Genomic DNA, 13,506 nt, shown 5'->3' with positions numbered 1-13,506 from the left:
CCGATGGCATGCTCTCTGAGCAGCAGCACACCTTGGCCCCCCGCCATAGGTATCTTTTCCACCACTTTATCCTAACACACGAAAGAGATGCAAAGGCAGGAAGAAAAAAGAAAAAACCCAAAAATTTGGCAAAGAATGTTGGGGCACTGGGTCATTTTCCCTCTCCTGTGTCAAAGGCGGTCTCCAGAAAACAAACAAAAATAATGGCTCTCTGAGACAGATGACATGGGGAAGGAGGAAGCCGGAAAGCACAGGCCACAGCAAGAAGAGGGGCTGACACAGAGCACGGCCTTGGGCAGAGACCCTGCTCACAGCCCAGGTGACTCTGGAGATGCCCCTGGGCTAAGGACAGTGGAAATAAGAGGCAAGAACACCAGCAGGGTTGACACGGGACAGCACCCTGGGGAGCAGAGACCATGGAGTCCCCTTCTCTACTTCTCTGCAAAGGGCTCCTGCTCACAGGTGAGACCAGCCCCGGAGAGCTGTGGGGAGGGCGCTCTCAGGAAGGGAGCCTGGGAGGAGACTCTCTTTCAGCTTCAGCCTGAGTGGAGAGGACACATGGAGAGACAGAGGCTGCTCAGCTGGAAGCTTCCAGGGACCGGGGAGTGTTAGGAGGGGAGGAAAGGCCACATCATTCTTTATTGGAAGTTAGTCACAGGGGTCCTGACAGGGGTGGCCATGGTAATGGGGTGTGCTTCCCACCAGAGATTTACCAGTGAGGGGTACATAAGAGGACTAGAAATATTCTGGGTCAGGTCCAGGCTCTTGGGTTTGTAGCTCATCATGGGCTCCGGAATGGGGGTCAGGGCCTTGATGCTGTGCTGTGGGGGGTGTTTGGAGTTTCCAGGGAAAATCACTTTGTGGAGGGAGTGCAGGGGACAGAGCTGTGCTGAGGGAGACCTTGGTGGGTTGGGGCTTTTAAAACAGACTGGGCAATGAGGTGGGAGGATGATGGAGAAGGGCCTGGAACTCTACACAGGACATGGAAGCCTCCTCTGTGTGAGGAGAAGGAGCTGGCATTACAGGCAGAGGAAATGTTGGGACCATGGAGGAGACAGCCCTGGAGAGATTCTCTTCATGGGAAAAGAGCTGAGATGCCTGAGATGCGATACAGGAACTGACCAAGATCTGTTTTTGAGGCCGCAGGTTTTAGGCAGTGCTAGAGAGGATGGATGTGGTATGGTGTGGCAGAGAAGCTACTGGAAAAGACAAGGGAGCATGCTCTAAGGAGGTTGGGGAAGGGAGAGGGGGTTGTCACTGTGGGGAAGTTCAGAATCCAGGGCGGGAGGTGTGGAGGAAGGGTACCTCAGGTGCCTTCACTGGGTGAGCAGGGGATGTGCCAGTGAGGTTCCAGGTCACACATTTCTAGGTGTCTGCCACTCCCAGGAATTGAGACATCTAGGAAGCAGATGATTTTACAAACTGAAACAGGCTGTTTCTCTCTTCATACAGCTTCAGGGGACCCCAGAATCTCCTGGAAGGGCAGCTGTGGGAGACAGGGAGTTAGTTATTTACTATCCCCTGGGAATTAAAATTTTCCAGAAGTCTAGAAAACCCACAGTCTAGTTTACAGACTCAATCCCAGGTCCTTGCCCGCTGGCATTTGTAAAATGGTTGGGGTAGATATTCTGATTAACCACTAACTCAAAGCTAGCAGTACATCCGCGCGCGCGCGCGCGCGCGCGCGCACACACACACACACACACACACACACTCACAAATGCACAGGCAGGCGGTGGGGGAGAGGATGAAAATACAGATTATGGGAGAGGAGCAGTCTGACTCATCTGGACACTGACTCATCTGGCTTCTACAACCTGGACAGGGAGGAGGGAATTAGCTGACAGAAGTTCTCATTTACCTCCACTCCATGGTCCCTGTCTCTGCCCTTTCTCCTTCATTCTGTGTCTTCTAACAGCAAAATAGCAAAGGAAGCTGTTATGGCTTGTTTTAAGACATAAGATAAAAACAAAGAAAGACCTCACGCTCTGTTTAAAATCCCATGTGCAACAAATGCTTTTCCTTAGTAGGCGACACTCATAAGGACTTTGGGCAGCTGCCCTGGCCCATGCTTATTCCTACATGAAAGTGTCTTTACTGCTCAAGCAGGTCCTCAGCCTCTTTTTTGCAGCCAGGAATTCTGATTTGGTCTGAATCAGGAAAGCTCAGAATCCACCGTTTTATAAGCTGACTGCTCCCTGTGCATTAGACTTCGTGAGATTTTCTCTCAAACACACAAGTAAACATTAAAAAAATCAATTTGAGGTATTAAAAATTACCATTAGCTTGCTGGGTGGTGGCGGCATGTGCCTTTAATCCCAGCACTCAAGAGACAGAGGTGGGCAGATCTCTGAGTTTGAGGCCAGCCTGGTCCACAAGAGCGAGTTCCAGGACAGCCAGGGCTACCCAGAGAAACCCTGTCTCAAAAAAACAAACAAACAAAACCCTGTCATTAGCTCTAACTAAGAATGTGGTAAATAAACCCATGGACACCAGGTCTCTGGACACATTCATTCATTCATTCATTCATTCATTCACTCACAGGCATCTGAGCCTGTTCCCAGCATGAGGCCTCCCCAGAAGAGCAGTCCAAACCCTGTCTTCACAAAGCCCTGGATCTAGTAGGCTGGTAGCAGCCAGGGCAGCTAGAAGGTATGGTCAGGAGTTGACTGCAAACACAGAGGGAACAGAGCAAGAAAATGGGAAGGGATGACCCAGGGTCTCTTGAGGAGGAGGTCAGGGAAGGCCTCCCCAACTCCAAATATACTCGAGTGTGAGCAGAGACCTGAGGGCAATGAGCAGGGAGCCATAGACACTAGAGGAGAGAGTTCTATGCAGAGGACCCAGCTCCAGGGGCACCGGAGAACGGGCTTCCTGTTGCTTTCCTACATCACCTGTGGCACACCCACAAGCACACCCACATGCACACCCACACCCACACCCACACCCACACCCACACACACACACACACACACACACACACGCACGCACGCACGCACGAGCGCACACACACACACATCTACATGCACACACCCAGGCTGAGAGACGCTTCCTTCCCCTTAGGAGGCTGCACTCACCTGCTCAGGACACAGTGGGCCCAATAATGATGGGTGTTTCTCTCTTCTAGCCTCACTTTTAACCTGCTGGAACTCACCCGCTGTGGTGGCGGCGCTAAGATCTACCAAAGAAATGCGGTTTTCTGCGGCTGAAGGGGGGAGGGTTCTTCTCTCTGTTCCTGTTCAGGCAGAGAACCTTCTCTCCTTTCACTGGTACAAAGGAAAAGAAGAAGACCAAGGTTTTACAATTGCCCGTTATGAGAAGGACACAGATTTACTTAAACTTGGGAATGCAACCAGCGGCAGGGAAGAGGTATATAAGGACGGATCCATGATGCTCCAGGACGTCACCCAGGAAGACACGGGAATCTACACCCTAGAAATCTTTGGAGCACATGATCATATTGAAATAACACATGTCTACCTCCAAGTGTACAGTAAGTGACTCTCTGTGACCTGTGGGTGCGGGGTGGGGATCATTCCACTTAACACACAGGAGCGTCGGGGCTGCCCTGTGCCTACCTCCTCTCTGCCTTGGGTCCCCTCATTGGGGTTTGAACATTTAGTGCAGGACACACATGGGGGAGTTAAACCTCAACAGATCAAAATCCATCACCCAAATCCGTCCTGCAGAGGGGAGGATGTGCAGCAGGTAACTCAGCTAAGGACATTAGCCTCGGGCAAGACTCTTAGAACTGTCATTATGAACATGACCCAGAGAAGGACCCTGAGAGACTCTACAAGAGATCTGCTTTGCCCTCCACTGAACCTCTGTCCCCTCTCCCCTCTCTAGCTACACAGTTCTGTCTCCTCTGTTCCTGCCTCAGCCTTCACTCTCCGCTCTCTCACCAAACATTCCATAATCAATGCCTTGTCTCTAGAAAAAATGCCTTGACATTTCTAGGTAGAGCTTTCATATCCAGCTGAATCTCTATAATACATTCTTGCGGCCCACAAGATGTCAGGTCCTTATTTAAGATTAACTCACAGACTTGGCAATGATCACTCACCGGGTGTCCTGTGATAGGGAAACAGAGACCCAGGAAACCGAGTGGCTGAATCAGGGTCACACAGGCCGTGGGTGGCAGATCTCAAGCACAAGATGTCTGGCTGTAGGCTGGACCCCGAACTCCCCCACCGAAACGGCCTTATTAGGTGCCCGTGGAGCCGGGAGGGACTCTCCGTCACTGAATCTCTCACTTGGTCTCTTCTGTTTCTACACAGAGATTGTGACGAAGCCCTACCTCCAAGTCAACCACACTAGGGTCGGGAGACGAAGGAGCGCTACGATTCTCACCTGCGTGTCACCTGACACTGGAGTTGACGTCAACTGGTTCTTCAACTACAAGCCCCTCAATCTAACGGAGAGAACCACCCTGTCACCTGAAGAGCACAAGCTCATCATCAGTCCCGTCTGGAGGGCAGATACAGGGATCTACCAGTGTGAGGTCTCCAACTTCTTCAGCTCCAGGAAGTCTGGCCCACTGTTCCTTGTGTTGGCTTATGGCTAAGGCTGTTCCCTTCCTGCTTAGTTAGGGTTTCCATTGCTGTGAAGAGACACCATGGCCACAGCAACTCTTACAAAGGAAAACATTTAATTGAGGTGGCAGCTTACAGTTTCAGAGGTTTAGTCCATTATCATCACCGTGGGGAACATGGCAGCTGGGAGTATAGTAGTAGCCTGCAGGCAGACACGATGCTGGAGAAGAAGCTGAGATTCTTGCAGCTTGACCCACAGGCAACAGGAAATGATCTAGACACAGGGTGTGGCATGAGCATGTATGAGAGACCTCAAAGCCTATCTCCACAGTGACACACTTCCTCCAACAATGCCATACCTACTCCAACAAAGCCACACTTCTTAATAGTGTCACTCCCTGTGAGCTCATGGGGGTCAATTATATTCAAACTACCACAACATACATATATGTGTGTAAAATTACATATATACATATATATACATACAGGGACACACACATATATTATACATATGTACTATATAATACATTTTATCAAGCATGGAATTCTTGTTATTCTGAAGCATGCATAGCAGTGTCTCAAATTTTACTTCTAAGTTTTTAGTAATTTTAATCTATTACATTATAAAGTTAATCTCATTAAAAGAAAATATTATTAATCCTTTGTCAAAAGCCAACTTTAAATGGAATTGACTTTTTGATACTGTTAATTTTCATTCTCCCTTTATTCCCTCTTTCACGGGCTGGCAGGCAGGGGACGTTCTTTATTTTCCTTCAGTGATGGGCGGGTCTCATGCTATTGCTTTAAGGATCAAGAATCAAGGGCCTCTTTGGCAGAAATCTGCACATGGGTTGTCGGTTGCACAGGTCTTAGCTGCCATTGTGAGCACCGTTAGCGACAGACTTGAAGGCAGGCAGCCGGGTGGACCTCTGACAAACCACACAAACTTTAACTAATGCCCCTCCTGACTCTAAGCCTCAATTTTCATCCTAAAATGGAAATGATTTTCTCATGACAGACGCAGGTGATAAATTCCCTGAAGGAACAAATCCAAGTTCATCATGCTGAACGCCTTTCCCCAGCACAGCCCAGGGTGAAACCTCTTCACATTCATGCTTCGCCTTTCCCTCCTTGAGAGCCGGCCCGGCCTCTCCGCTGGGGCCACGACTTACATGGAGGTTGGAGTTGTGGCTGGGGTGGCCGTGACAGCGTGGCGGCCATATTTCTTACATGGAGGCCATATTTCTTACATACCGAGAAGCCTGGTGGATATGGTTAATTTTCTTCTTATGTTTTCCTGCAGTCTGAGTGCCATGCTCCGGAGTGGGCAGGGACTTCTGTTCTCCTGCCTCTGGATCTCCCATCACCTCCTAACCCTCTGCTTCTCAGAACTGATGCTGTGGGCTCAGCCTCCCCATCTTCATGCATCCCTGTGTGATGGCTACTCTTGGTGGTCAGCTTGACCACCTCTGAATGAACTACAGTCCAGAAACAGAGGAAACACCTGTGAGAGGTTGTTTTTGCTTGGTTTGAAGCAGTGAATCCCCTTCCAGTCTGGACTTTTGAGGTAAGAAGACACACGCCTTTGATCCGGATCTAGAGATGGGAAGACACACTTTTAATCTGGGTCACACCTTCTGCTGGAAGTCTATATAAGGACATGGAAGAAGGAAGCTTTTGCTCTTTGCCTGCTTGCCCTCACCTTGCCAGCACATCTGTTCTTTGACGGGCATTGGACCTACTTCTTTATATATATACAGAAGGCCAGCTGAGACATCCACCCTTGTGGACTAAGCAACTTCTGGATTCTTGGACTTAGTGTTCACAGCCAGCCATTGTTGGATTAGCTGGGTTTTGGCCTTTAAGTCATTCCAATAAATCTCATACACACACACACACACACACACACACACACACACACACACACACACACACAGAGAGAGAGAGAGAGAGAGAGAGAGAGAGAGAGAGAGAGAGAGAGAGAGAGAGAGATTCATTCTTAAGTTCTGTTACTCTAGAGAACCCTGACTGACACATCCTGTCTCTTGGAGTCCATTTCCATCTAGTTAGAGAACAGATTCAATTATGCTCCTCTATCCCCGCCCCCCCCCCTGCCCCCGTCAGGAAGCCAAGGTTCAAGAAGAAGATAGAGAAGTGAGGGACTCCAAGGGGCAGCAAGAGGATGCAGGGAGTTCTGTTCACTGTGTGAATATATGTCACTATGATTGGTTTAATAAACAAGCTGACTGGCCAATGGCTGAACAGGATAAAGTTAGGCAGGAAAGCCAAACTGAGAATGATGGGATGAGGAAGGGTGAAGTCAGGGGAGTCGCCAGTCATTCGGAGAACCAGTCGGACACACAAAATGGGGAAGAGGTAAAAGGCTATGAGCCTCGGAGTGGGACACAGATTAATAGAAATGGGTTGAGTTGTGAGAGGTAGTGAGTAACAAGCCTGAGCTGTTGGCCAAGCATTTTTAAGTGAAAGGACCAAGCAGATGCCATAACAGACTGCTCAGTCTTCTCTCAGAGATCAGGCCTCAATTTTAGTTTCCTGAGACTTGAGCAAGCAGTTTCTGGGAGGGCCGTGAACAAAAGACATAGTCCTTGCAGTAGCTCCCTTTCTGCACATACTCTGACTGCTCAAGGTTCAGCCAGTTGTTTACTGTCTGGGACCCCTCACCAACTTAGAGCTACATGCATGAGTCAAGGACAGAGCCTGGGCCACTGAGTCAGCCCCCCCAGTCAGTACTGCGAGGTCAGCCAGCCCCACGGCAGCTCAAGGACAAAGCCAGGGACTTGTCCAGGCCTGCCTGAAAATGGATAACTGTAACCCCCAACTAACTCTAGCCAATTAAAAGTTACTAACATGGTTGCCACTAGCATAAACCAATCTTGAGTCTGTTCCTTTGTAGTCTGAGACCCCAAGCCCCCCTTACTTTAAAAACCCTGCCCCATTGCTACTCAGGGTCTCTCCTGCTCTGCTGCTGTGTCAGACAGACAGAGAGTCCTGAGTTAACGCGTAGTAAAAAGACTCTTTGCTTTTGCATTGCATTTGGTCTCTTGGTGGTCTTTGGGGGACTCTGGGTTCAACATAAGTAATCTTTTTGTTTGCTTGTTTGTCTTTTTTTTTTTTTTTTTTTTGGTTTTTCGAGACAGGGTTTCTCTGTGTAGCTTTGCGCCTCTCCTGGAACTCACTTGGTAGCCCAGGCTGGCCTCGAACTCACAGAGATCCGCCTGGCTCTGCCTCCCGAGTGCTGGGATTAAAGGCGTGCGCCACCACCGCCCGGCGCTTGTTTGTCTTTTGAGACAGGGTTCCTCTGTGTATTTTTTGGTGCCTTTCCTGGATCTCGCCCTATAGACCAGGCTGGCCTCGAACTCACAGAGATCCGCCTGGCTCTGCCTCCTGAGTGTTGGGATTAAAGGCGTGTGCCACCACCGCCCAGCTCAACATAAGTAATCTTAAATCTCCATGGTGGTTATTTGGGAGCAGATGGTCTGGACAGGGAAACTTCCACCTAGAGGGAGGCATATGCTGCTGACTGTAGCAGCAGAAAGAATGGGGGGGGGGGATTGTAATGGGGGAAAGGTAGGAGGAGAAGAAGGAACGTTAAAGTCCTCTTGATCAAGAAAATGAGCAGAAAACAAAACAACAGAACAGGGGGTTGGGGATTTAGCTCAGTGGTAGAGCGCTTGCCTAGCAAGCGCAAGGCCCTGGGTTAGGTCCTCAGCTCTGGAAAAAAAAAAAAAAAAGACAAAACAACAGAACAGAACAGAACCACCCATGCACAACGAAACAGGACAGGCATGAAGCAGGACAGGTGCAGAAACACGAAAGATAAGAGAGCTATAGCACTGGGGACGCAGCTCAGAAGCAAAGCATCGACTGTGGGTGTGGTCCCAGCACCAGGGGACAAGGTTGAGCAAACGTGGAGTCCAGCGAAGACAAAGGATGAGCACTAGCAGGCATCAATCACACTTAGGTTAGGGCATGAGGCCCCAGGAGGGGAGGCAGTGCCAAGCACGGTGTGACAGGGCATCAGTGACAGCAAGGAGCCCAGGAATGCGCTGCCCCCCTGCATCCTCCCCAACTCCAGGAGCGAAGGCCCTGTGTGTGCCATAGTGGTCACCAGCGTCTGATCGATATTTATGGGAGGTGACTCAGTCTCCAGCTAGAATAGGTGATTCTGGGTTCACTGACGGTGCCTTCCCCTCTGAGTTTTCTAGAAAGGATCTCCAGCGACCAGACCTAAAGGTCTCATAAATCTCCACACTCATCCTGGGTATAAAAGATTTGCCTGAGATAGCCCCAAAGGAGGCTCACTGCACCCAGGCTAGGCAGGCCCCAGGGAACCACACTTCTGGGAATCATCCTTTCGGCCTTTCTTGCCTCTGTCGCAGACTTGGGCATCTTTTTTTTTTTTTCTTTTAATTCATGTGCATTGGTGGTGTTTTGCCTGCATGTAGGTAAGTGTAAATTTGTCAGATCCCCTGGAACTGGAGTTACAGACTGTTGTGAGCTGCCGTGCTGGGAACTGAACCCGGGTCCTGGAGGAGCAGTCAGTGTTAACCGCTGAACCATCTCTCCAGCCCGACTTGGGCATTCTTAGCGGCCAAACTTTGCTTATCTTCTGGATGACCGGAGAGCTGCGATCTCTATGCTCTCCTCCTTAACAGTGGAGCACATGTGTGGGGGGGGTGGGGGGGGGAGCGGGGAACATCTAGGCAAACAAGGAACACCTCGTGAACTGGGGGAATCAGACATTCCTTCTCTGACACTAACACAGTGGGTCTGGACCGCAGACTCAGAGTTTCCCTGAAGAGGGGGTAGGAAGCCATTGATGAGGGTGAAGTCTTAGCTGCAGTGGAGACCCAAGCATGTGGAGGTGGGCTGGGTGGAGGGGGGCTGGGTGTTGGGGGAGGTGGCCCACGATCAGCTCAGGAAGTAGCTACCCTCTGTGGTCCAGATCCTCTGTGTCAGTGAAGGAGCAGGATGCAGCCCTGTCTGATTTCCCCAGACATGTGTTTGAAATGTGTTGATTGCTCAGGTGTGACTCTCAGTGACATGCTGCAATGACAAGATTATCCACAAGACGTGGGCAGTCTCCACTGGGCGGGGAGGACTACCCACATCTGTACTAGAGGCAATAGGAAAGGCTTTAGGATGAGTCCTGGAAACACACATCTCTCTGTCTCTCTCTTTTTGGGGGAGGGTGCGTTTTTTGAGACAGGGTTTCTCTATATAGCCCTGGCTGTCCTAAAACTAGTTCTGTAGACCAGGCAGGCCTAGAACTCACAGAGATCAGCCTGCCTCTGCCTCCTGAGTGCTGGGATTAAAGGCGTGCGCCACCACCACCTGGTGAAACATGTATCTCTTAAACCAGCCTGGCCCGGACGGAGAGAGCCTCCCTCCAGGGCCATCTCTGGTGGCTGCTCTGTAGCCATCACTGGTGAATTCTAACCAGTCTCCAGTGTAGAAGATGGTTCACACAGGGGAATCATCTCTCAATACTTCTAAGCAAGTCATCCTTGACGATCCTCACACAGGTAGCACAAGGGTTGAAAGGAAATCTAGAGACCCCAGAAGATCCTCTCCAGCCCATTTGATCACTGAGGACCAGATCCTCAACTGGCTTTGGCCTTACAAAATGAAAATGATTAACCGTGGCCACCTGTGTGGTGTCAACTACGCAACAGGGAAGATGTCACTGAAGGCTGAAAGGATTGGCCTGTTTCCTTTACAGATCGTACTCCTCAGACCTCAGACTCAAATCCACGTGAGATTTATACAACCGTTTCCCACCAGTGGCCTTAAGACTTCAGGCCACAGCACACTGTAGCTCCTACCTCAGCCACGAGAGACAGACGAGCCTACTGTAGTTTGAACCTCAAAATGAAATGACCGCTTGCGAGTTTCTTTCCCTCCCTCTCTAGAAGTTGGGGAGGGAATGCGCGCTGACCCCAGTCACTCCAACTGCTGTTGAAGTCCCTGCAAGCACATCTCCCTCACACCTCTCTTCCAGGCTCCAGTCGAGGACTTCCTTTCTGCTGACATCTGGCTAGATGTCAGACAGAACAACGGATGCACTTTTAGGGTCTTTTAGATGAGCCCAGTGCTGGGTATCCTGACTGCCACACCCAACACCCGCCCGCCCTCAGTGGGTAGAAACCACACCAGTTATCCCTGTTTCTCATGACAGTTAACCTAATTTAGGGGATGGCATGATAGAAGCAGGAGGTAAAACTGGCTAGTAAGTTTAGGTTAAAAAGCTTCCCAAACTGTTGGGTGGTTGTGATGCACACACCTTTATTCCTAGCACTTGGGAGGCAGAAGCAGGCAGATCTCTGAGTTCGAGGCCAGCCTGGTCTACAGAGCAAGTTTGAGGACAGCCAGGGCTACACAGAGAAACCCTGTCTTGAAAACAAAAACAAAACAACAAGAAAGCCCCCCAAGATAGTAGCCAGATGCTTCCTTGGCAGAGAGCATGAAATGACCACAGACTTCAAATCAACCTCATCCTTGCCAGAGGTCAGATTCCCACAAGTATTTAGGGGGCTCTGATTGTGGATCTGGTTCCTAAGCGATTCTAAGGTTGGCTCTTCAGACAAGAGGATGTTAGAATAGAAGTCAAGGAATGTTAAGAGAAAACTCTTTCTGGTCAAGAGAACAGACCCTGTGGCCTGGGTGGAGATCCTGCATTCCATTTGGGGCAGGTCATTCTCCTGGAATCAGAATCAACTGAAGGATGGCAGACTCATCTTAAGCTATGTTAAAAAGATATGAGATGTACAGCTTGACCAGTGCAATTTGTATCTATTTTAATATCTGTCAAAATTGACTTTAAATCAATGCAAATCAGAAAAGATAGGCAAGGACAGTATATACTCATTAAAGGAAAAATTCACCGAGAAGATATTACAAATGTAAACATTTATGCATCAAATACAAGAGCACTAAAAGAAACAGGACTACATCTAAAATCACTTACCAAGGCATTGTCCCACGTTGAGTTTCCGCCATGGCTTCCCTCAATGATGGAATGTGAAATAGATCCATTACTCCCCCCAAGTTCTTTTTGGTCAGAGTTTCCCTGAAGAGAGGCCAGGAAGCCATTGATGAGGGTGAAGTCTCAGCTGCAATGGAGATCCTGGCATGTTGGAGATGTCAGGACTCCAGGATAAATGCCAAGGACAGCAGGTGTGGAAGAGAGCTAGCCTGAGCCAAAGAGACAAGCTGTGTGGGTTGCAGTGGGAGATATGGGCTCCTCACTGTCTGTGGCACCCAGTGAATCATGAGTGAGTCCAAGGTGAAAACCTCTGAGGTATGGGATTTGAGCTACACTGCTAGATTCTGGTTTTGCTTAAATGTGATTGTTTTTATGCTTTGGTTCTTCCTCTTGGAGTAGAATTAATAACTTGTTTGTTTTTTTTTTTTAATTCTAAAAGAGCCCAAAGTTGAGATACTGGATATTAAAATAAGATATAGATATAAGATATAGAATAAGATAGGGAATTTTTGTTTGTTTGTTTTTTGTTTTTCAAGACAGGGTTTCTCTGTGTAGTTTTGGTGCCTGTCCTGGATTTGCTCTGTAGACCAGGTTGGCCTCGAACTCATAGAGATCTGCCTGGCTCTGCCTCCCGAGGCTGGGATTAAAGGCATGTACCACCACCGCCTGGCTGGAATTTTTTTTTAAGTTATTTTGTGTGTGTGTGTGTGTGTGTGTGTGTGTGTGTGTGTGTGTGTGCGCATTGATATTTTGCCTGCATGTATATCTGTATGAGGGTGTTGGATCTACTAGAACTGGAGTCACAGACAGTTGTGAGCTGCCACATGGGTGCTAGGAATTGAACCTAGGTCCTCAGGAAGAACAGCCAGTGCTCTCAACCACTGAACCATCTCTCCAGCCTTGAGATGCAGAACTTTTAAGTGATGACATGTTTGTTTGTTTGTTTGTTTGTTTGTTTGTTTTAAGACTGAGGCCTCTAAAGTTGTACTGTATTTAAATCTGTAAGAATATTAACATGATCTGGGGGTAAACTAGAGAGGAAAGGTTATGATTTAGCAATGACATGTTTGTGCGTCAAATAGACCAGGAATGAACCCGTGATGATGAATTTTCCGTGGTCAACTTAACAGTTCTGGGAAGAGGCTCTAGTAAACTGTACTGTGGGCATGTCTGTGAAGCATTTTCTTGATTAATGATTGATGTGGAAGAGCCCAGCACACTGTGGACTTATCATTTATAGGCAGTTCCTGACTCCTGGTTTTGGCTATGATGATGGACTATAAACTATAAACTGAAATAAACCCTTTCCTCTCCCAAGTAGATGTTGGTCATGTGTTTAGCCCAGCAACAGAAATCAAACTTAGACAGGACGTCAAGCAGGTACTTGTGGATCCCTAAGAGTTTGAGAGCAGTCTGGACTACATAGAGAGTCCCAAGCCAGCCAGAACTGCACACACTGTAAAGTCCCATCCACACACGCAAAGAAATTGACTCCTCAAACCCAGAAATACAAACGAAAAACCCCAACAAAATTCATTCAAACCAACAAAAACAAAGCAAAATGCTAGGCAATGGTGGTGAATCCCTTTAATCCCAGCACTCAGGAGGCAGAGGGCAGGAGGATCTCTGTGAGTTTGAGACCAGCCTGGTCTACAGGGCAAGTTCCAGGTCAACCAGGGCTACACAGAGAAAGCCTGTCTCAAAAAAAACAAAAAACAAAAAAAACACAAAAAAACCCAAAAAATAAAAGTGAAATAAAATAAACAAGCCAAGTGTCCCATTAACACCCCTTAGACATTAGCTGCTTGAGTTAAGTCCTGTTTGATCTACATAGTGAGTTCCAAGCAGCCAGAGCTATAAAATGAGACCCTGTATCAAACATACAAAGAGAAACAACAGAACCAAAGACCAAAATGTTAAGACAAAATGTTTGAAGACATCTCCAGCAGCTACATCCAGTAGAGA

The 13,506-nt window shown here is 48.5% G+C and overlaps 1 protein-coding gene across 1 annotated transcript; it reads left to right on the top strand.

Annotated features, from left to right (window-relative positions):
* Positions 1–225: 225 nt before the first annotated feature.
* Positions 226–6,679, top strand: LOC128124045 (carcinoembryonic antigen-related cell adhesion molecule 15-like). Its single transcript, XM_052760282.1, has 4 exons — positions 226–319; positions 397–462; positions 3,128–3,493; positions 4,281–6,679. Exons 1-4 carry the CDS (start codon positions 226–228, stop codon positions 4,565–4,567), a joined length of 813 nt encoding a protein of 270 aa, XP_052616242.1. The 3' UTR covers positions 4,568–6,679.
* The last annotated feature ends 6,827 nt before the right edge of the window (positions 6,680–13,506 follow it).

Source organism: Peromyscus californicus, unplaced genomic scaffold (assembly GCF_007827085.1).
Source record: "Peromyscus californicus insignis strain IS unplaced genomic scaffold, ASM782708v3 Scaffold_4__1_contigs__length_199733344, whole genome shotgun sequence".
Classification (NCBI taxonomy): Eukaryota; Metazoa; Chordata; class Mammalia; order Rodentia; family Cricetidae; genus Peromyscus; species Peromyscus californicus.
This window is presented reverse-complemented; position numbering and strand designations above follow the sequence as displayed.